This window comes from Mercurialis annua, linkage group LG5 (genome assembly GCF_937616625.2).
Source record: "Mercurialis annua linkage group LG5, ddMerAnnu1.2, whole genome shotgun sequence".
In the NCBI taxonomy this organism is placed as follows: domain Eukaryota; kingdom Viridiplantae; phylum Streptophyta; class Magnoliopsida; order Malpighiales; family Euphorbiaceae; genus Mercurialis; species Mercurialis annua.
This window is the reverse complement of record NC_065574.1, coordinates 5,927,521-5,951,762: the sequence shown is the minus strand read 5'-3', so window position 1 is coordinate 5,951,762 and position 24,242 is coordinate 5,927,521. Positions and strand designations below refer to the sequence as shown.

Below are 24,242 nucleotides of genomic sequence, written 5' to 3'. Positions count from 1 at the left end.
TTAATATTTTGATGTTTTGTGGTTGATTTGATTCCAATGAATTTTATAAATTTTTATAAATTAATTTTAAATTGAATATATTTGTATATAGTTTAATGAAAATTTTATTTAATAACTTTAATTTGATAAAAAAATTATTGATGGCATCTGAATTTTCTTTTCTATATTACCATGTGGTGCTTAAATTTTGAATTGTAACTAGAGTATATATTAATAATAGCTTTATGGCCAATAAATTTTTATTTATGTTAAAATGGGCTGACATGACAGACGTGAATTTAGAGATGATACCAAAAAGATTCTATATGTTCTAAATGGCGCCACATAGAGGGCATAAGAGCTATGTAAGAGTGGTAGCCAGTACGAAATAGAAACTTTGATATGAGAGGCTGGTTTGTATAAAAAAAACTTGAGGGAGGAGGGGGTAATTGCATAAAAATACAAATTTGGAATCATATTTAAAACATTAAAAAACTAATTTATAAAGAAAAATGTAGGAGGGGGCAGTTGCCCCCTTACCCCAAAGGGTTGGATTGGTAGCCGCAACGTATAATATAGTAATAATAACGATTAATGTCAAAAAATCACGAACTTAATTTAAACGTTATCTCATTTTAATCATGCAGTTTAAATTTTCTCATTTTCATGCACGAACTATCACTTTTTTCTCAAATTCATGCACGAACTATCACTTTTTCTCAAATTCATATACGGTGCTAAGGTATCACTCATTCATTGGTGTAAAATGACCCCCACGTCAACGAATTACACCAATGGAGCCGTACCACCTCAGCACTGTGTATGAATTTGAGAAAAACTGGTAATTTGTGCATGAAAATAAGAAAATTTAAACTGCGTGATCAAAATGAGAAAACGTGTAAAGTTGATGAATTTTTATGACATTAACCCTAATAATAATAATAAATCTATATATCTCTCTATTATCACATCTACTCTTATGTTAGATATACATTCAGGCACCATTTGGATTGAGGGTTTTTAAAATCCATAAATTTTAGCAAAATCGATGGATTTTAAATCAATAGAATTTAAATCCATAGATTTTAAAATTCCATCGTTTGGATTGAATATAAAATCAATGGATTTTTAATATTATTTATGGAAAATAATAAATAGTATAACAATTCATCATCTATAAAAATGGTGGATTTGGACTTTCCCACCTAGTAGGTGGGAAATCAAAACCTTCAAAAATGATGGATTGTAGAAAATAAAGGAATGTACAAATCCATGGATTCTATTATTTTTTTTCTAGGCAAACGATAGATTTTGTCCAAATCCATGGATTGTTTAAAATCTATCGTTTAGAATCCATCAATCCAAACGGTGCTTTAAGTGACAATCATCTAATTAAAAGAGTAGTTTATTGTTAACAAAATCTTGGTTCAAGTATATTTTAGTTATGAATGGAAATTGGAATGACGCATTGGGATATAGAAAAAGGTTCACACATTATTAGTGAACTTTTTCCTCTACATTCTTTTAAGTTTTATAGAATTGATAATCTTTTTTCAAATGAATTACTAAATATATTCATTTATGTAAAAAATGAATTCTATAGTATCGACTCAAAGACTCCTTTCTATGAGAAAAATTAAGCATCTTAAACTTTAATATTAATGAGGTTTAAAATAATGTATTATACCATAATTAACATTTATTTATTGGATATTATTCTTCAAATTTGATGCTTTAAGTATGTTGCACTCTTAAGATGGTCATTTTAAGATGGAGGAACTTAAATGTTTTAGTGGGCTTACATAAAGGAATTGTTCTTCATTATTTCATTAATTAATCATCTAATTCAGCATAATTATACTATATCACTATGATTAAATAAGGTGGCTTTATTATCAAGTTATAGTTAAAAGCATTTGGAATCTTGTACCCTCGCATCACGTGATACTTTATACTTATAGAGTTCCTTTTTATGTCTGGTGTTTGGAAGTTAGTTAAGACAGTTAATTTAAGGTGACTTGAATTTTTATATTTATAATTTTGACTATTTTATTAAATATAGTATTTTTAAAAAATAATTTATATATTTAATCTGTTGATTTTATAAATGAGTATAAACATATTCAACTTTCAATAAAAGATCAATTGCGTAAAATATCAATTAATGAAATAAACAAATTAAATCCATTAACTATAAAATTAAATTATAAAAATATATATAATTAGGAACTTGAATGTAATTTTTATTTTATTAATTAGCAGATCCGAATGATTAAATCATGTTTTAAAAATATATTTAACTAAAGAGTTAAATGGTTACCATGACCTGTAGATACAAAAATCAGGATTCTCTCATATTTTGATAAGTATGACCAATCATGTTAAGTTAATTTAGACCATTCCTTATACCAATGGTTCAAATTTAATTATAAAAATACACTATTACAAAGTTGTTCATTTAGTATCGGATAAATTTGTCATTAATCCATCACAAACAATAGTTTATGACAAAAATTTTGTCACTAATTTTCTAGTCACATATTTTTTGTGACGGATTGTTGTCATAAATCCGTCACAAATATATTTTGACAAAAAATCTCAAAAAATATGTAAATTAATTTTTTAAATTGTAATAGCTATTCATATTAACTACTCCTTCGATCCGTCCCAATATAGTTGTCCGCTTTATTTTTTTTCTTTCAAAACTCTTGTCCACTACTAAAAGGTAACAATTTTTAAACTCAATCTTTCTATACTACTCTATTAAAAATCCATAATAATAATTGTGTTTTCTTAATCTGTATGATAAAAATAAAGTGAACAACTATATTAAGACGGAAGGAGAATCATTTAATATCAATTTTAAAATTTATATATGTCATTTTCGAGATTTTTATTAACTTTCCAATAATCGTCCTTCCTGAAATTGCACCCCTCATGACTTATTTAACTGTCATGTTTTTCCGTACTTTATTCCATTTTGACCAACTCAATTACACACACACACACACACACACACATATATATATATATATATATATATATATATATATATATATATATATATATATATATATATATATATATATATATATATATATATGCAGAGAGATAGAGAGAGAGAGAGAGAGAGAAAGATTTAGAAAGGATAAATAGCCTCGCTTGGTTGGGGGGTAAATAGGTTAGGAAAGTTGTACTTACCGGAAAGTAGCAAATATTTCTTACTTGGTTTAATTTATACATTTTACTTCCCGGGAAGTTGGATGTTTGACTTCCCTTTGACTAGGGAAGTAACTTCCCTAGCAAAACCCAAAAAAGTAGAACTTCCCTAACACTTTTATTGTATTTTCATAATTTAATCTTAACTTTTTCTTTTCTTTTTTCTTTTTAAATTTATATAAAAATTATCATAAGACATTTTTGTCTTTTAATTAAAAATTAGTTTCGTACTTCCTGGAAAGTAAAAATCAAAACAAGCAATATGTATCAACTTGCTGAGAAATTAACTTCCCAGGAACTATACTTCCCGAGAAGTTAACTTCCCGGGAATTGCTATAAAACGAACAAAGCGAGGCTTAAATATTATAAAAAGTAATTATTTAAAAGTTAAAACACTAATATATCATGTTAGTAGTCTGGTGATCGCAATATGAATAAAAACACTCATTTGTTATTATTTTTTAAAATATTCAAACACTATTTTAAAATAAATTAAAATTTAGACCTCAAAACAAAAAAAAATTAAAAAGTTCAAAATTTTATGGTATAGTTTTTCTTTTTGTAAACGTGGTTCGCGGCTGTCAAGTATTAAGTACCCATGGATTTTGAGGGTGTCATGGACCCTGTCGAACTGTAAACCGGTCTGGGATCGGTCAAACCCTAAAGCAGGTCCAAAAGAATGGCGGTTCAAAACCAATTCTGAAGCGTTTATTTTAAAAAGAATATATTTTAAATTGTCTATTGTATATGTATCATTATAATTAATTATAAATATATCATATCATATTTATTTATAATATATACAATTATAAAATATAATTTATTAAAATATTTTATTTTTTATTCCATTTAAATATTGACCATTAATTTTTTATAATTACATATATGATATAAATAATTAATTGTTAAAAGTTATGACAAATTAAATAAAATTATCAATTTGATTTAATCTAAAAATTATTATTTTTTGAATTTGCCAAACCAATCGAAACTGGAACTGTGAACCAAAATTGGTTAGTTTATAACCGGCTTGAAACCGCTCAATGGGCAATTTAAGACAGGTTCATATATTTCTTAAGCCGTGAACCGGCAATCCCAAACCGGGTTATGAACTGTGGCCACACTCACCCAATTTCTGACCAATTAGGCCATATACAGTCGACCCTCTGATAATTAATACACATGGTGGATCAAAAATTTATTAATTATTAGAATTATTAATTTATTGAATTTATATAAAAAAAATATTTTAAAGCATCTACATTAATAGACCTAATATTAATATTATATTATAAAAAAACTAACTAAATACACTTTATAATCACTCAATTTATAAGAAATAATTTTATATTCAATTTAAGAAATATCAATTGATATCAAACTAAAAAAATAATTATTAAGAAGCTGTATTCATAAAGTAAAATAATTTTTAATATTTTTTATAATAGAAATACTTTACTTACTTTAATTTGTTTATCTAATAACTTATTGTAAAATTTCTCAAAAGAATAAAAAAGTCATAATTTGATTGTATTTTAACTTCCACTTTATGAACTAAGGTTAGTATTGTCTCAAATAAATCATCAATTGTTATATATTTCTTTAAAAAATCTCTCTAATAATTAATATTCATGTAGAATATATTTTAAATTTTATTAATTATTAAATAATAGAATTATTAATTATCCGACGTGAAACGAAGTTGGTTCTCTCAATTTTCTATTAACTAGTCGTAAGCCCGTGCATTTGCACGGAATCTAATTAATAAATATATTTTTAAATTAAATTCATATAAATATTGACTAAAATTTAATATTTTGTAATTTATAAAATAATCAACAAATACTATTTGAAAAACTAATGAGAATTATTTAATTATAATAATTTTAAAAAATTAAAATAAATATTCTATTTAAATTTAAAATTTATGAAAAAAATTATTTGGTATAAACATTTTATGAAGTTGGAAATTATTGAAAATTATATATTAATAACAACTTTTAAAAACTAAATAAGTGTTTTATTTAAGTTGAAAATTCATGAAAATGCTTTTTAATCCTCTCAATTATATAAGTATATATAGATTATAAAAGGTATATTGAATTTATATTTATAATATTGGTTTCTCTATTAATTTGGTATAACTCACGTCGTATCTATCAAAATATAAAATTAGAAAATTATCTTAAAATATGAGTGCAATGTGATAGGAGTGAAATACTCCTATCTTTAGGATGTCTTTTCGTATGCTTTTATGTGTTTTCACCCCGCTTTTATATGGAATTGATTAGCTTATAGAGGGTGTTTATGTTTCAGGGAATCAAGAGCATTACGAAGAGTTTTGAGGCCGAAATAGTGGAAAATGAGCGGAAGCGGAAGTCGAGCGCGAAAGAAGTCGAAAGCCGGAAGCAAAAGAAGCAAATCCTCCCCCTTCTGAAGAGGTGTCTCGAATCGAGACATCCCACTTAAATGGGTGTCTCGAATCGAGACACAAGTCCTAGAGAAGCAGATTTTTCTGCTTGGTGTGTCTCGAATCGAGACACACTCATAAGTTGAGTGTCTCGATTCGAGACCATAGTACTAGAGGGAGCTCAGATTTTCTTGGTTTCTTTCCCTATTGGGCCAAACATTCTAGATGGGTTGTATTTTTATTCCCTATTTTGGGTAGTACTATATAAGGATACCTTATTTTCCCTTTTTTAGGGTTATGCACTAGATTTAGATTTGTAGCCCCCATTTCCTATTACTATTCTCAGATTTTTAGATACAATTGTTCTTAGTTTTAATTCCAAATCCTTGTTCTTAACTTTGGTGATTAATGCAAGATTATTATTATTCAAGCTTCATTATTATAGTTATTGTTGAATGTTTTTCTTCTACTTATTAAAGGTAATCTTTCTACATCTTAATAGTATGTTTAATTCTTGTTTAATTATTGCTTTAGTTTTGATAATGGCTAGCTAAACTCCTTGTTTGGGGGTTGTTGATGATTGCCATGATTAGTTGAATAGTTGATTAGGGTTGAGTTGTGTTGGGAGTTTGTTGTGATTATTGGGGCTTAATGCTTAGATTAACTTGATCTATTAATCTATGTTTAGAGACTAGTTAATTAGGCGAGAGTCAATTAATTAGACGGACTTAGTTGATCACAAACCTAAAATCTAATCACGCTAGGGCGGTTTAGGGAATAGGTGGTTAGAAGTTAGCTTCATGATTGGATTAGATTGTCATTGTTGAATTCTAATTACGCGAGAGCGATTTAGACTCCAACTTGTTAATCTAATCTCAATTAGACCTAATTGCGGACTCGAGAGAGCGGATTAGGCAATCTAGGAAAACTTGACCCGAACCGATAACACTACTATACCCAATTTTCTAGGATTCGTTAGTGGCATGATTTAACAACCTTTGAGCGCCTTTTTCCTATTGTTTTATCCCGTTATTAATTAATTGCTTTAGTTTTTAATTGCTCAAAGTGTTGATTTCACTAGTTTTAAATTCCGTAGTCATTACTATAATTCCAATTGATCATTGCTTTCCGAATTGAATTTCCAATTACATGTTCGCTCACTTTAAACATCTTGTCTTCGTGGGATCGATTCCGTATTTCCGGATTACTACAAGTTAGTATTTTTGCTAACAAGTTTTTGGCGCCGTTGCCGGGGACAAGGTTGCGTTTAATTGATTGAAAGTATTGTGAAATTCGGTCGAGTTAGCGTTATTTTCTGTTTTTGGTTTTTTGTTATTAATTATCTTTCGTGGTTTACACTCGGTTTTCTTGTTGTTGTTTGTGTAGGGAATTTGATTTTTGTGTATGCACAATACGCGACGAGCAAATCTACCACTAGAACCGTTCCAAGATAACCTCGGTAACTACGAAAGAGGTGTAAGAAGAAGAGCCCGTATACCCGAAGTTATGAATAACGAGGGAAACAATTATGATGAAGAGGGGAGGTTCAATCCTCTAATGGATGGAGGGGAACAACAATATCCACCCGCTCCTCCATTAGGGAATGTGAACCGACCAAGGCAACAAGACCACCCAAGGGATGATCGACCCCAAGCGCACGCACACGTGCCAAACCAACAAAGACAAACTTTGGGTGAGTTTTTCTTGCCGGATGTGGACAATGCAACTTTTGGATGCTTCGCAATGCCGGTTCAAGCGGCAACTTTTGAGATCAAGCCGAGTACCATTCAACTTTTGGAAAATCGTTGTGCCTTCTTTGGGTTGAGTCATGAGGATCCTAATGAGCATATCGCCAAGTTTTTGGGTGTTCTAAACACATTCAAGCTTCATGGGATAACGGCGGACCAAATTAAACTTCGGATGTTTCCTTTTTCCTTGAGGGACAAGGCTAGCATTTGGTTGCATTCTCTACCTAATGAGTCCATTCACAATTGGAGGGAGTTGGCTCAAGCCTTCCTTAACAAATATTTCCCTCATGGCAAGACTACAAAGTTGACTAAAGACATACTTGAGTTTGTCCAATTTGAAGGAGAATCACTTCATGAGGCATGGGAGCGGTTCAAGGATTTACAACGAAGTGTACCCCATCATCGGCTCAATAGAGAGCATGTTATACAAATCTTCTATGATGGGACGAATGTCACTACCCGAGCCACTATCGATGCGGCTTCGGGGGGTTCACTTATGCAAAAGACCTATGAGGAAGCCCTTGAATTGGTGGAGAAATTGGCCGTGGTTAGTAGTACTTGGGGTCCTATGGAGAGAAGAGCACCACCTACTCAAAAGTCACTCATGACTCTTGATCAAGTAAGGGAGATGGAATCCATAAAAGCCGCAAATGCTTCGCTTCAAGCTCAAGTGGATGCTCTCAAGAAGCAAGTCGCTCCTATGCAAAGAAACGCTCCGGTGGCTTATGTTCAAGTAGGTTGTGAATTTTGTGGTGATTTTGGCCATTCGGGAGGAGAATGCCTAGTTACGGGTCAAGCCTTGAGTGAACAAGTCAACTACATCGGGGGACAAAGGCAAGCTAATGACCCCTACTCTAACACCTACAACCCCGGATGGAGGAATCATCCAAACTTTGGGTGGAGAAATCAAGAAGGGCAAGGCAATGCTCAAGGGCCTAATCATGCGGGTCCAAGCTTCCAAGGTGGAAATAGACCTCCCCAACAACAAGGAAATTACCATCACAATCAAGGTCATGGCAACAATGCGGGTGCTAGACCTCAACATCCTCCCGGGTTTCAACCTCAAAGAAACATGGATGAAGGGAATATGCTTGTTAAGTTGATGGATGAGCTTAGAGAGATGAAGCAACTTCAAAAGAATCAAGCCGCCACTAATCAAATGCTTGAGACTCAAATATCTCAACTTGCTATCAATCTTCAAGGTAGACCACAAGGGGGATTGCCATCTACTACGGAGAACAACCCTAGAGAACATGTTAAGGCGGTAGAGCTCCGAAGCGGGAGAACTCTTGAGAAAGCCAACGGAAAGAGGCAAGTTGTTGAGGAGGATGAGCCTCAAGTGGTAATTGACATAGCAAGTTCAAGTCAAGAGTTGCCAAAGGAATGTGAGGAAGTGATTGTCGAGGTTGAAGAGCCCTATGTGAGGCCGCCACCACCTCCACCGTTTGTACCACCGGTTCCATTCCCAAGCCGGTTGAGGAAAGCTCAAGGGAACGAAAAATTTCACAAGTTCCTTGAGATTTTCAAGAAATTGCAAATCAATCTAAGCTTGGCGGATGCACTTCGGGAGATGCCCCAATATGCAAAATTCTTGAAAGACATAATTATGAACAAGCGTAGTTGGGAGCAAGGTGGGACAATACCGCTCACGGAGCATTGTAGTTCAATAATCCAAAGCAATTTACCGACAAAGCTTAAAGATCCAGGGAGTTTTTCTATACCTTGCACCATAGGAAATATGAATGCTATAAATTGTTTGTGTGATCTTGGGGCAAGTATTAACTTGATGCCATTGTTTCTTTTTAGGTCTTTATTTGGTGATCAACCGGTAAAGCGCACCTCGATGGTATTGCAACTTGCCGATCACTCTCTCAAAAAGCCGTATGGGATAGTAGAAGACGTACTCGTTAAAGTGGATAAATTCATCTTTCCGGTGGATTTTGTGATCTTAGACTATGCGGTGGATAAAGAATGTCCTATGATTCTCGGTCGCCCTTTTATGAACACCGGGCGTGCTCTCATCGATGTTCACGCCGGCAAGCTCACCTTGAGAATTGATGAGGAAAGTGTGGAGTTTGATATGAAGAGAGTGATGCGGAATGCCATCGAGGAGGAAGATTGCATGAGAATCGATTTGGTTGATGAACTTGTGAGGGATACTCTTGAAGCGAGTATGGAAGAGTTTAATCAAGACGGAGTGACGAAAAATCAACTTCTGGGTTCCCTACATGAGTGTCTCGATTCGAGACACCCAACTAAAGAGAGTGTCTCGAATCGAGACACTAAGAAAAAGGGAGCAGAAGCTCCCTATGGTCTTGTCTCGATTCGAGACAGTCCCATAAGTAGACTGTCTCGAATCGAGACAAGAGCAACAGAAGGGGACCCAAATTTTTCTGAATGTTCGAAAGTCACCTTCCATTCCGATAGTCCGAGTGAGGAGTATTCCGAGGAGGATGAACCTAAGCCGGAGAATTTGAACAAGAGTAGTGGTGTGACTCCACCATCGTCCAAGGTGCCACCACAAGTTGAGTTGAAGCCACTTCCATCTCATCTCCGGTATACCTTTGTTGGGGAGAATGAGACTTTGCCAATAATCATCTCGAACAAGCTTTCTAAGGAACAAGAGAGGAGGGTGGTACAAGTGGTGAAGGAGCATGTTTTAGCAATAGGGTGGCAAATCTCCGACATACGTGGAATAAGTCCTCAAATTGTGATGCATAAGATCAATCTCGAAGATGAGTCAAAGAAGTCGGCTCAAAGGCAACGAAGATTGAATCCGAATATGAAGGAGGTAGTGCACAAAGAAATTGTTAAGCTCCTCGACGCCGGAATAATCTACCCTATTTCGGATAGTGAGTGGGTAAGCCCAATTCAATGTGTCCCTAAGAAGGGCGGTATGACAATGGTGGAGAATGAAAAAGGAGAACAAATATCCACAAGGACGGTAACCGGTTGGCGAGTATGCATTGATTATCGGAAGCTCAACGAGGTAACCCGAAAGGATCACTTTCCGCTACCATTTATCGATCAAATGTTAGAAAGGGTAGCGGGGCACAAATTTTACTGCTTCCTTGATGGGTACTCCGGTTACAATCAAATATTAATTCTCCCGGAAGATCAAGAGAAGACGACCTTCACATGCCCCTACGGTACCTTTGCATATCGGCGAATGCCCTTCGGACTATGCAACGCACCCGCCACATTTCAAAGATGTATGACCTCAATCTTTAACGACATGATTGAGGATATTATGGAGGTGTTCATGGACGATTTCTCCGTGTTTGGCGATTCATTCGATGGTTGTTTAGCGAACTTAAGGCGGGTTTTAGCAAGATGTGTTGAGACAAACTTGGTGCTAAATTGGGAAAAGTGCCACTTTATGGTGGATGAAGGCATTGTACTCGGGCATAGGATATCGGAAGCGGGAATTGAAGTGGATAGGGCAAAAACAGAAGTTATTGAAAAATTAGTCGCTCCGGCTACGGTCAAAGGAGTTCGGGCATTTCTAGGCCATGCGGGCTTCTACCGGCGATTCATTAAGGACTTTTCATCTATTGCACGGCCCTTGACGAGATTGCTAGTTAAAGATGTGCCGTTTGAATTCACCGAGGAATGTCAAGGTGCTTTTGAGAGGCTTAAGGAGGCACTTGTGACCGCGCCAATTATATCGTCTCCGGATTGGAGCTTGCCCTTTGAGCTCATGTGTGATGCGAGTGACCAAGCTTTAGGGTGTGTTTTGGGTCAGAGGAAGGATAAGAAGGTCCACGTGATTTACTACGCAAGCCGGACCATGGCGGGAGCTCAACTCAATTACACCACCACCGAAAAAGAGATGTTGGCGGTGGTATTTGCTTTAGACAAGTTTCGGCAATATTTGCTCGGATCAAAGGCCATCATTTATACCGATCATGCCGCCTTGAGATATCTTTTTGCTAAGCAAGACGCAAAACCAAGGCTTATTCGATGGATCCTTTTAATGCAAGAGTTTGATGTAGAAATCCGAGACAAAAAAGGAACGGAGAACGTTGTGGCGGATCACCTATCACGATTAGAAGTTCCGGAACCTATTCCAATTGGTGTTGATATTAATGAACGGTTCCCGGATGAAATGTTGATGGTAATCTCGGAAGTGGAGACACCTTGGTATGCGGATATAGCTAATTACTTGTCTTCAAATGTCATGCCACCGGATCTATCGCACCATCAAAAGAAGAAATTTTTGAGTGATGTGAAACGTTTTTTGTGGGATGAGCCGTACCTTTTCAAGATATGTGGTGATGGGATGATTCGGAGGTGTGTATCTTTAAAGGAAGTGATGCCAATTTTGAGCCATTGTCATGAGGCGGATTACGCCGGGCATTATGGGGCGTCAAGAACCGCGGCTAGAGTGCTAGAAAGTGGGTTCTTTTGGCCTACCCTATTTCGCGATGCCAAGGAGTTTGTGGGGCATTGTGATCGTTGTCAACGAGTAGGGAACATTTCCAAACGAGATGAGATGCCATTGACCTCAATCCAAGAGGTGGAGATCTTTGATGTGTGGGGCATAGATTTCATGGGGCCATTTCCGATGTCTCATGGAAATCTTTTTATCTTGGTTTGTGTGGATTACGTCTCGAAATGGGTAGAAGCGGAGGCTTTACCTACAAACGATGCCAAGGTAGTGGTGAAGTTTCTCAAGCGTCTAATTAACCGATTTGGGACTCCAAGGGTTATCATTAGTGATGGGGGGTCGCATTTTTGCAACCGGCAATTTGAGGTTTTGATGAAAAAGTACAATGTGTACCACCGAGTTGCTACTCCCTATCACCCCCAAACGAGTGGTCAAGTGGAAGTTTCGAATCGGGAGTTGAAGAGGATTTTAGAGAAAACAGTAAATGGGACAAGAAAGGATTGGTCCCTCAAGCTGGATGACGCTTTATGGGCTTACCGCACGGCATTTAAGACACCTCTCGGTATGTCGCCGTATCGGATTGTGTATGGTAAGGGGTGTCACTTGCCGGTTGAATTAGAACACAAAGCCTATTGGGCAATTAAAAAGTTGAACTATGACTTCAAGGCGGCCGGTGAGAAGCGGTTGTTGCAACTTAATGAGTTAGATGAATTCCGACTTGATGCTTATGAGAATGCCAAACTTTATAAAGAAAGAACGAAGAAATGGCATGATGCTCACATCTCACCCAAGTCATTTGAAGTTGGAGCTTTTGTGTTGCTCTATAATTCAAGGTTGCGGTTGTTTCCGGGAAAATTAAAATCTCGGTGGAGTGGTCCGTATAAGATCCGGCACGTGGCGGTTCATGGAGCAATAGAATTAGAAAATCAAAAGGGCGAGACGTTCAAGGTCAACGGAAACCGTTGCAAGCCCTACTTGGGACCTTTGACGGGTCAAATAGATGACAAGATCTATCTTGCTCCCCCTTCAACTTAAGTGCCACGGATTGACGGTCGAGCTTTCGACCTTAAACAAGCGCACTTGGGAGGCAATCCCAAGAGGTTTGAATTTTAATGCTTTTAGTTGATTTCATTTTGCAATTGCCTTAAGTTTTTTTTTTTTTTTGTGTTGTTTATGATTTGGCGTATTTCATATGTTTGTTATGTTCAAGATAACGCGTGGTATGTTCGGTTTTTGGATGTGTAGGAGTTCGGTGAAGCATTTCGTCGGAAAAAAATCAAGGTTCCCCAAGAAAGGAAAAACAGAATAATCTGTTTTCCCTTGTCTCGAATCGAGACAAGCCTCTTAGGAAGCTGTCTCGATTCGAGACAAGAGAAGCAGATTATTCTGCTTCTCAGCTCTTGGTGTCTCGAATCGAGACACCTGAATAATAAGGGTGTCTCGATTCGAGATACTTGACTAAAAGGGGGGATTTTGAAATTTTCTCATTGGCTCTTATTTGCTTCACATGGATTGATGATGTGGCACGATCCTAACCCTTCAAGATTCAAATTTTTGACATGGATCACCAACTTACAACACATCTTGGCCCTTCAATCCATAGCTATGAATTTAGCCATAAAAAGGACTCCATCACTTCATCTTCTCCACCATTCCATACCTAAATTAGAAAACCTCCATATCCAAAAGCTTCTTTCTCTTTCATCAAGCCAAATCTTCAAGAAGCCCTAGCCATCACTCCATCTACCCAAATTCAATTCCAAACACATTTCCGAACACCCTTTACGCCACTCTAGCCATGTCACGAGCTACACGATCAAAGAAAACCGTCGCGCAAACTTCGAACCCACCACCACCAGAGGTTGAACCAACGCTAGGAACCTTCCGTTCCAATCGTAAGAAAAGTGCTTCCGGGTCCAACGTTTTCGGAGTTAACACTCCGGGGGCTCTTCGACACCGTTTTGATACGCCTTTTGATATCCGTACCGAGGCGGAAGGAAATATGTTCAAGAGCCTTAAGAAGAAAGGTATTTCCGTTCCATACAAGGTTTGTTGGGAAAGCATGACGAAGTTGAAAATCCATGGGATTGTAAAGCCCTATTTCGAATGGTTGGATTTTACAAAAATGGAAGCTTCTCCACATGAGTATTGTGAGGAGCTTACTTATGAGTTCTTCACCACACTCAAACCATCACCAACAAGCGAGACAACTCTCACTTTCCGGCTAGAAGGGAAAGAGCGGGAATACACGTTGGCCAACTTGATTGAAGATTTTTCGTTGTGGGATATGGGATTGAAGTTTATACCGGAAGAATTTGATGACAATTTGGTTTGGAATGGGGCATCGGGTAAAGCGGTTTTTGATAGCCACAATGCGAAGCTAAATGAAGTGAGGGATATCGCGGCCATAGTCTTGCTCAAATGGTATGCTCACTCTTATGCCGGGCGCCATGAGTCCAACAAAGTAACACGATCGGATTTGCTAATTCTCCGGGTACTCAAGGATGAAACCAACCCGGATGTGCATGTTAATGTGGGCTATCGATTCATGAAAATCTTGTTAGAAGCTCCGGTGAAAAATAAGAAACTCGGCCATGGTTGGTTTGTGATGCACTTAGCAAGAAAAGACCCCGAGTTTGATGAAAGCAAATACAAGTTGTTACCTCCAAAGATGATCGATGTGGATCATCTCTCGCATGGGGGCTATGCAAGGAAACAACGGGTTGTTGGAAAATACGTACAAGAACATTGGGAAGACACCCATCCCGGCGAACCTTACCCTAGAGCGGGTTGGAGTGAGCCAAGAGAAGAGCCCATACCGAGGCGGCCAAAGGAGCAACCTAGAAGAAAAGATGAGCATATGGCCGGCACTAGTGCCGAAGGTGGGGAACAATTTGCTAGTGTTCCGGAGGGAGTCCAATGGGAGCAACCACCCCCATACGATTTCCAAGCGGATCAACGTGCTTTTATGGCGGAACAAAGAAGGATGTGGAAGAAGATGGAGTATAGGCAAGAAAGGATGCAACATCGCATGAGGAGACATGAACAAAAGATGCAAGAGTTTTACAATGCCCAAGGCGGTCCGCGTTTCCCGTCTCCTACACCTTCGCCGGAGCCACCCGAGTTCGATTGAACTCGAAGATTTGCTTTCTTCAACTCTAACTCATGCAATTTTCCGTTTTATTTCATTGCCATGGGGACATAGCATAGAAATAGTGTGAGGAGGGGTTGTTGAAAATATGAATGCGTTAGAGTCTCGGTTTTATTGTTTTGTTTTTAATGTAGGAGTCTAGTTTGTTTGTTTTATATTGTTTATTTTGAGTCACCTCGCACTAAATCGTTGGCTTGTGTATGTTGAAGCATGATTAGTGACCTTGGTGTATTTGTGAAATGAAAGTTTTATTCCCGATCAATGAAGTTAGCAAGTGCATTTTTCTAGTTTAAATCAATCAAATGTGGATGTGTTTAATAAGATGCAAGTTGTATGACATGGTTCAATGAAATTCGAGTTAATTCCATGTTAATTGGTGTTGTGTTTTGACAAGTTGTAGTGCTTAATACGGATGCATGATGTGTGCTTTTAAATTGACAATTTGTGCCATTTTTGGAAATTTGAGTATGATTGGCATGTTTTCATAGGAATTAAGTTTTTGGCATGACACCCTTTTATTGAGTGATTATTGAGCCTATTCGTTGTTGTGAGTATTGATTGCATGCTAAATTCCTAGAACTTGCTTGGTGTCCGCTCAAAACTATAGAGGTTGAGTGTCAATGACTAGATGAGTATGGCATTAGGAATACCCCAATCTTTTGAACAAAATCACTTAAAAGCCTACCCTCTACCTTTAGAATCACCATTTTGAGCCTAAGCCTTTCCTTGTCAAACACAAATCACACAACTCATTTCAACAACTTACCTCTTAAAACACCCAATTTGATTTGAATGACTTAATGATGAGAAAAATGCGACACTAGCTTGATGACTAGAAAGAAATGTGAAAGTGTTAAAAGAATAGAAACTTGCCTCGAGAAAAAGAAAATCAAAAGAAAGAAAGAATAAAAACAATTTCAAGAAGAAAAATAATAAAAAAAAAAAAAAAAAAAACACAAAGGAAAAAGAGGAAAATGAAGAAAAGAAAAGAAAGAAAGAATAAACAAAGGCAATAAATAAAAATAATTCAAAAGTTCACAAGTGTTGAAAATCCGAGCTAGGTCGAAAGTATATTAGAACAGAGTCGTTCAAATCAAGTTTTAGCCAAGTATCCAAATCTACCTACCCCTAACCCATAGCCAAGTTACAACCCTCACAAGTCCATATGATAGTTGTTGATTACCGAACCAAATAGTGGAGTTCGGGACTAAAGGCAAGCTTATGGTGAATAAGCACGATGTGAGTTTAATTGTTTACCCTAAACACTTGTGTGTTGGAGTGATATCTTGTGAGTTTCATTGTGCTTTGCTTGGTTCCTATGAGAGTAATGCCATGATTTACCATTTCACTTTGGCCAATGTGTGCATGTCCCGTAGATGATTGTAACTCCGAATTTGCTTAACACAAATGCCTTACCAATAGTATTCTCAATGTCATTGGACTATGTCATTATAATTGCATTCATCGTTGGTTGCATCGCTTGCAATTGATAACACTAGAAATTTGTCTTGTGCCTTCATTGGTTGGGAGTTCGTGTGTTGTCTGGTGTTTACAATCACCAAGGTTGTTAATTGTTGTGGTTGATAGTGAGATTCATTTCTTGCTTGGGGACAAGCAAGGTTTTAGTGTGAGGAGGTTTGATAGGAGTGAAATACTCCTATCTTTAGGATGTCTTTTCGTATGCTTTTATGTGTTTTCACCCCGCTTTTATATGGAATTGATTAGCTTATAGAGGGTGTTTATGTTTCAGGGAATCAAGAGCATTACGAAGAGTTTTGAGGCCGAAATAGTGGAAAATGAGCGGAAGCGGAAGTCGAGCGCGAAAGAAGTCGAAAGCCGGAAGCAAAAGAAGCAAATCCTCCCCCTTCTGAAGAGGTGTCTCGAATCGAGACATCCCACTTAAATGGGTGTCTCGAATCGAGACACAAGTCCTAGAGAAGCAGATTTTTCTGCTTGGTGTGTCTCGAATCGAGACACACTCATAAGTTGAGTGTCTCGATTCGAGACCATAGTACTAGAGGGAGCTCAGATTTTCTTGGTTTCTTTCCCTATTGGGCCAAACATTCTAGATGGGTTGTATTTTTATTCCCTATTTTGGGTAGTACTATATAAGGATACCTTATTTTCCCTTTTTTAGGGTTATGCACTAGATTTAGATTTGTAGCCCCCATTTCCTATTACTATTCTCAGATTTTTAGATACAATTGTTCTTAGTTTTAATTCCAAATCCTTGTTCTTAACTTTGGTGATTAATGCAAGATTATTATTATTCAAGCTTCATTATTATAGTTATTGTTGAATGTTTTTCTTCTACTTATTAAAGGTAATCTTTCTACATCTTAATAGTATGTTTAATTCTTGTTTAATTATTGCTTTAGTTTTGATAATGGCTAGCTAAACTCCTTGTTTGGGGGTTGTTGATGATTGCCATGATTAGTTGAATAGTTGATTAGGGTTGAGTTGTGTTGGGAGTTTGTTGTGATTATTGGGGCTTAATGCTTAGATTAACTTGATCTATTAATCTATGTTTAGAGACTAGTTAATTAGGCGAGAGTCAATTAATTAGACGGACTTAGTTGATCACAAACCTAAAATCTAATCACGCTAGGGCGGTTTAGGGAATAGGTGGTTAGAAGTTAGCTTCATGATTGGATTAGATTGTCATTGTTGAATTCTAATTACGCGAGAGCGATTTAGACTCCAACTTGTTAATCTAATCTCAATTAGACCTAATTGCGGACTCGAGAGAGCGGATTAGGCAATCTAGGAAAACTTGACCCGAACCGATAACACTACTATACCCAATTTTCTAGGATTCGTTAGTGGCATGATTTAACAACCTTTGAGCGCCTTTTTCCTATTGTTTTATCCCGTTATTAATTAATTGCTTTAGTTTTTAATTGCTCAAAGTGTTGATTTCACTAGTTTTAAATTCCGTAGTCATTACTATAATTCCAATTGATCATTGCTTTCCGAATTGAATTTCCAATTACATGTTCGCTCACTTTAAACATCTTGTCTTCGTGGGATCGATTCCGTATTTCCGGATTACTACAAGTTAGTATTTTTGCTAACAAGTTTTTGGCGCCGTTGCCGGGGACAAGGTTGCGTTTAATTGATTGAAAGTATTGTGAAATTCGGTCGAGTTAGCGTTATTTTCTGTTTTTGGTTTTTTGTTATTAATTATCTTTCGTGGTTTACACTCGGTTTTCTTGTTGTTGTTTGTGTAGGGAATTTGATTTTTGTGTATGCACAATACGCGACGAGCAAATCTACCACTAGAACCGTTCCAAGATAACCTCGGTAACTACGAAAGAGGTGTAAGAAGAAGAGCCCGTATACCCGAAGTTATGAATAACGAGGGAAACAATTATGATGAAGAGGGGAGGTTCAATCCTCTAATGGATGGAGGGGAACAACAATATCCACCCGCTCCTCCATTAGGGAATGTGAACCGACCAAGGCAACAAGACCACCCAAGGGATGATCGACCCCAAGCGCACGCACACGTGCCAAACCAACAAAGACAAACTTTGGGTGAGTTTTTCTTGCCGGATGTGGACAATGCAACTTTTGGATGCTTCGCAATGCCGGTTCAAGCGGCAACTTTTGAGATCAAGCCGAGTACCATTCAACTTTTGGAAAATCGTTGTGCCTTCTTTGGGTTGAGTCATGAGGATCCTAATGAGCATATCGCCAAGTTTTTGGGTGTTCTAAACACATTCAAGCTTCATGGGATAACGGCGGACCAAATTAAACTTCGGATGTTTCCTTTTTCCTTGAGGGACAAGGCTAGCATTTGGTTGCATTCTCTACCTAATGAGTCCATTCACAATTGGAGGGAGTTGGCTCAAGCCTTCCTTAACAAATATTTCCCTCATGGCAAGACTACAAAGTTGACTAAAGACATACTTGAGTTTGTCCAATTTGAAGGAGAATCACTTCATGAGGCATGGGAGCGGTTCAAGGATTTACAACGAAGTGTACCCCATCATCGGCTCAATAGAGAGCATGTTATACAAATCTTCTATGATGGGACGAATGTCACTACCCGAGCCACTATCGATGCGGCTTCGGGGGGTTCACTTATGCAAAAGACCTATGAGGAAGCCCTTGAATTGGTGGAGAAATTGGCCGTGGTTAGTAGTACTTGGGGTCCTATGGAGAGAAGAGCACCACCTACTCAAAAGTCACTCATGACTCTTGATCAAGTAAGGGAGATGGAATCCATAAAAGCCGCAAATGCTTCGCTTCAAGCTCAAGTGGATGCTCTCAAGAAGCAAGTCGCTCCTATGCAAAGAAACGCTCCGGTGGCTTATGTTCAAGTAGGTTGTGAATTTTGTGGTGATTTTGGCCATTCGGGAGGAGAATGCCTAGTTACGGGTCAAGCCTTGAGTGAACAAGTCAACTACATCGGGGGACAAAGGCAAGCTAATGACCCCTACTCTAACACCTACAACCCCGGATGGAGGAATCATCCAAACTTTGGGTGGAGAAATCAAGAAGGGCAAGGCAATGCTCAAGGGCCTAATCATGCGGGTCCAAGCTTCCAAGGTGGAAATAGACCTCCCCAACAACAAGGAAATTACCATCACAATCAAGGTCATGGCAACAATGCGGGTGCTAGACCTCAACATCCTCCCGGGTTTCAACCTCAAAGAAACATGGATGAAGGGAATATGCTTGTTAAGTTGATGGATGAGCTTAGAGAGATGAAGCAACTTCAAAAGAATCAAGCCGCCACTAATCAAATGCTTGAGACTCAAATATCTCAACTTGCTATCAATCTTCAAGGTAGACCACAAGGGGGATTGCCATCTACTACGGAGAACAACCCTAGAGAACATGTTAAGGCGGTAGAGCTCCGAAGCGGGAGAACTCTTGAGAAAGCCAACGGAAAGAGGCAAGTTGTTGAGGAGGATGAGCCTCAAGTGGTAATTGACATAGCAAGTTCAAGTCAAGAGTTGCCAAAGGAATGTGAGGAAGTGATTGTCGAGGTTGAAGAGCCCTATGTGAGGCCGCCACCACCTCCACCGTTTGTACCACCGGTTCCATTCCCAAGCCGGTTGAGGAAAGCTCAAGGGAACGAAAAATTTCACAAGTTCCTTGAGATTTTCAAGAAATTGCAAATCAATCTAAGCTTGGCGGATGCACTTCGGGAGATGCCCCAATATGCAAAATTCTTGAAAGACATAATTATGAACAAGCGTAGTTGGGAGCAAGGTGGGACAATACCGCTCACGGAGCATTGTAGTTCAATAATCCAAAGCAATTTACCGACAAAGCTTAAAGATCCAGGGAGTTTTTCTATACCTTGCACCATAGGAAATATGAATGCTATAAATTGTTTGTGTGATCTTGGGGCAAGTATTAACTTGATGCCATTGTTTCTTTTTAGGTCTTTATTTGGTGATCAACCGGTAAAGCGCACCTCGATGGTATTGCAACTTGCCGATCACTCTCTCAAAAAGCCGTATGGGATAGTAGAAGACGTACTCGTTAAAGTGGATAAATTCATCTTTCCGGTGGATTTTGTGATCTTAGACTATGCGGTGGATAAAGAATGTCCTATGATTCTCGGTCGCCCTTTTATGAACACCGGGCGTGCTCTCATCGATGTTCACGCCGGCAAGCTCACCTTGAGAATTGATGAGGAAAGTGTGGAGTTTGATATGAAGAGAGTGATGCGGAATGCCATCGAGGAGGAAGATTGCATGAGAATCGATTTGGTTGATGAACTTGTGAGGGATACTCTTGAAGCGAGTATGGAAGAGTTTAATCAAGACGGAGTGACGAAAAATCAACTTCTGGGTTCCCTACATGAGTGTCTCGATTCGAGACACCCAACTAAAGAGAGTGTCTCGAATCGAGACACTAAGAAAAAGGGAGCAGAAGCTCCCTATGGTCTTGTCTCGATTCGAGACAGTCCCATAAGTAGACTGTCTCGAATCGAGACAAGAGCAACAGAAGGGGACCCAAATTTTTCTGAATGTTCGAAAGTCACCTTCCATTCCGATAGTCCGAGTGAGGAGTATTCCGAGGAGGATGAACCTAAGCCGGAGAATTTGAACAAGAGTAGTGGTGTGACTCCACCATCGTCCAAGGTGCCACCACAAGTTGAGTTGAAGCCACTTCCATCTCATCTCCGGTATACCTTTGTTGGGGAGAATGAGACTTTGCCAATAATCATCTCGAACAAGCTTTCTAAGGAACAAGAGAGGAGGGTGGTACAAGTGGTGAAGGAGCATGTTTTAGCAATAGGGTGGCAAATCTCCGACATACGTGGAATAAGTCCTCAAATTGTGATGCATAAGATCAATCTCGAAGATGAGTCAAAGAAGTCGGCTCAAAGGCAACGAAGATTGAATCCGAATATGAAGGAGGTAGTGCACAAAGAAATTGTTAAGCTCCTCGACGCCGGAATAATCTACCCTATTTCGGATAGTGAGTGGGTAAGCCCAATTCAATGTGTCCCTAAGAAGGGCGGTATGACAATGGTGGAGAATGAAAAAGGAGAACAAATATCCACAAGGACGGTAACCGGTTGGCGAGTATGCATTGATTATCGGAAGCTCAACGAGGTAACCCGAAAGGATCACTTTCCGCTACCATTTATCGATCAAATGTTAGAAAGGGTAGCGGGGCACAAATTTTACTGCTTCCTTGATGGGTACTCCGGTTACAATCAAATATTAATTCTCCCGGAAGATCAAGAGAAGACGACCTTCACATGCCCCTACGGTACCTTTGCATATCGGCGAATGCCCTTCGGACTATGCAACGCACCCGCCACATTTCAAAGATGTATGACCTCAATCTTTAACGACATGATTGAGGATATTATGGAGGTGTTCATGGACGATTTCTCCGTGTTTGGCGATTCATTCGATGGTTGTTTAGCGAACTTAAGGCGGGTTTTAGCAAGATGTGTTGAGACAAACTTGGTGCTAAATTGGGAAAAGTGCCACTTTATGGTGGATGAAGGCATTGTACTCGGGCATAGGATATCGGAAGCGGGAATTGAAGTGGATAGGGCAAAAACAGAAGTTATTGAAAAATTAGTCGCTCCGGCTACGGTCAAAGGAGTTCGGGCATTTCTAGGCCATGCGGGCTTCTACCGGCGATTCATTAAGGACTTTTCATCTATTGCACGGCCCTTGACGAGATTGCTAGTTAAAGATGTGCCGTTTGAATTCACCGAGGAATGTCAAGGTGCTTTTGAGAGGCTTAAGGAGGCACTTGTGACCGCGCCAATTATATCGTCTCCGGATTGGAGCTTGCCCTTTGAGCTCATGTGTGATGCGAGTGACCAAGCTTTAGGGTGTGTTTTGGGTCAGAGGAAGGATAAGAAGGTCCACGTGATTTACTACGCAAGCCGGACCATGGCGGGAGCTCAACTCAATTACACCACCACCGAAAAAGAGATGTTGGCGGTGGTATTTGCTTTAGACAAGTTTCGGCAATATTTGCTCGGATCAAAGGCCATCATTTATACCGATCATGCCGCCTTGAGATATCTTTTTGCTAAGCAAGACGCAAAACCAAGGCTTATTCGATGGATCCTTTTAATGCAAGAGTTTGATGTAGAAATCCGAGACAAAAAAGGAACGGAGAACGTTGTGGCGGATCACCTATCACGATTAGAAGTTCCGGAACCTATTCCAATTGGTGTTGATATTAATGAACGGTTCCCGGATGAAATGTTGATGGTAATCTCGGAAGTGGAGACACCTTGGTATGCGGATATAGCTAATTACTTGTCTTCAAATGTCATGCCACCGGATCTATCGCACCATCAAAAGAAGAAATTTTTGAGTGATGTGAAACGTTTTTTGTGGGATGAGCCGTACCTTTTCAAGATATGTGGTGATGGGATGATTCGGAGGTGTGTATCTTTAAAGGAAGTGATGCCAATTTTGAGCCATTGTCATGAGGCGGATTACGCCGGGCATTATGGGGCGTCAAGAACCGCGGCTAGAGTGCTAGAAAGTGGGTTCTTTTGGCCTACCCTATTTCGCGATGCCAAGGAGTTTGTGGGGCATTGTGATCGTTGTCAACGAGTAGGGAACATTTCCAAACGAGATGAGATGCCATTGACCTCAATCCAAGAGGTGGAGATCTTTGATGTGTGGGGCATAGATTTCATGGGGCCATTTCCGATGTCTCATGGAAATCTTTTTATCTTGGTTTGTGTGGATTACGTCTCGAAATGGGTAGAAGCGGAGGCTTTACCTACAAACGATGCCAAGGTAGTGGTGAAGTTTCTCAAGCGTCTAATTAACCGATTTGGGACTCCAAGGGTTATCATTAGTGATGGGGGGTCGCATTTTTGCAACCGGCAATTTGAGGTTTTGATGAAAAAGTACAATGTGTACCACCGAGTTGCTACTCCCTATCACCCCCAAACGAGTGGTCAAGTGGAAGTTTCGAATCGGGAGTTGAAGAGGATTTTAGAGAAAACAGTAAATGGGACAAGAAAGGATTGGTCCCTCAAGCTGGATGACGCTTTATGGGCTTACCGCACGGCATTTAAGACACCTCTCGGTATGTCGCCGTATCGGATTGTGTATGGTAAGGGGTGTCACTTGCCGGTTGAATTAGAACACAAAGCCTATTGGGCAATTAAAAAGTTGAACTATGACTTCAAGGCGGCCGGTGAGAAGCGGTTGTTGCAACTTAATGAGTTAGATGAATTCCGACTTGATGCTTATGAGAATGCCAAACTTTATAAAGAAAGAACGAAGAAATGGCATGATGCTCACATCTCACCCAAGTCATTTGAAGTTGGAGCTTTTGTGTTGCTCTATAATTCAAGGTTGCGGTTGTTTCCCGGAAAATTAAAATCTCGGTGGAGTGGTCCGTATAAGATCCGGCACGTGGCGGTTCATGGAGCAATAGAATTAGAAAATCAAAAGGGCGAGACGTTCAAGGTCAACGGAAACCGTTGCAAGCCCTACTTGGGACCTTTGACGGGTCAAATAGATGACAAGATCTATCTTGCTCCCCCTTCAACTTAAGTGCCACGGATTGACGGTCGAGCTTTCGACCTTAAACAAGCGCACTTGGGAGGCAATCCCAAGAGGTTTGAATTTTAATGCTTTTAGTTGATTTCATTTTGCAATTGCCTTAAGTTTTTTTTTTTTTTTTGTGTTGTTTATGATTTGGCGTATTTCATATGTTTGTTATGTTCAAGATAACGCGTGGTATGTTCGGTTTTTGGATGTGTAGGAGTTCGGTGAAGCATTTCGTCGGAAAAAAATCAAGGTTCCCCAAGAAAGGAAAAACAGAATAATCTGTTTTCCCTTGTCTCGAATCGAGACAAGCCTCTTAGGAAGCTGTCTCGAT

General features: G+C 38.6%; 2 protein-coding genes across 2 annotated transcripts; both read left to right on the top strand.

Annotated features, from left to right (window-relative positions):
* The first annotated feature begins 745 nt into the window (after positions 1 to 745).
* Positions 746 to 12,851, top strand: LOC126681358 (uncharacterized). Its single transcript, XM_056105826.1, has 6 exons — positions 746 to 799; positions 5,515 to 5,639; positions 5,955 to 6,009; positions 7,493 to 8,096; positions 8,271 to 8,481; positions 8,836 to 12,851. Exons 1-6 carry the CDS (start codon positions 746 to 748, stop codon positions 12,779 to 12,781), a joined length of 4,995 nt encoding a protein of 1,664 aa, XP_055961801.1. The 3' UTR covers positions 12,782 to 12,851.
* A 3,267-nt stretch (positions 12,852 to 16,118) lies between these two features.
* Positions 16,119 to 24,057, top strand: LOC126681357 (uncharacterized). Its single transcript, XM_056105825.1, has 6 exons — positions 16,119 to 16,256; positions 16,648 to 16,772; positions 17,088 to 17,142; positions 18,626 to 19,229; positions 19,404 to 19,614; positions 19,969 to 24,057. Exons 1-6 carry the CDS (start codon positions 16,119 to 16,121, stop codon positions 23,912 to 23,914), a joined length of 5,079 nt encoding a protein of 1,692 aa, XP_055961800.1. The 3' UTR covers positions 23,915 to 24,057.
* Positions 24,058 to 24,242: the final 185 nt, after the last annotated feature.

Bases quoted from the DNA above. Each gene is read 5' to 3' on its own strand.
- LOC126681358 (XM_056105826.1), top strand. From the start codon at position 746: ATGACCCCCACGTCAACGAATTACACCAATGGAGCCGTACCACCTCAG. The intron at 5,640-5,954 runs GTGTCTCGAATC...TACTATTCTCAG, and splicing joins ATCCTCCCCCTTCTGAAGAG to ATTTTTAGATACAATTGTTC. The intron at 8,482-8,835 runs GCAACTTCAAAA...AAGCCGGTTGAG, and splicing joins GATGAGCTTAGAGAGATGAA to GAAAGCTCAAGGGAACGAAA.
- LOC126681357 (XM_056105825.1), top strand. From the start codon at position 16,119: ATGGTGAATAAGCACGATGTGAGTTTAATTGTTTACCCTAAACACTTG. The intron at 17,143-18,625 runs GTGATTAATGCA...AACACATTCAAG, and splicing joins AATCCTTGTTCTTAACTTTG to CTTCATGGGATAACGGCGGA. The intron at 19,230-19,403 runs GTGAATTTTGTG...GAAATCAAGAAG, and splicing joins GGCTTATGTTCAAGTAGGTT to GGCAAGGCAATGCTCAAGGG.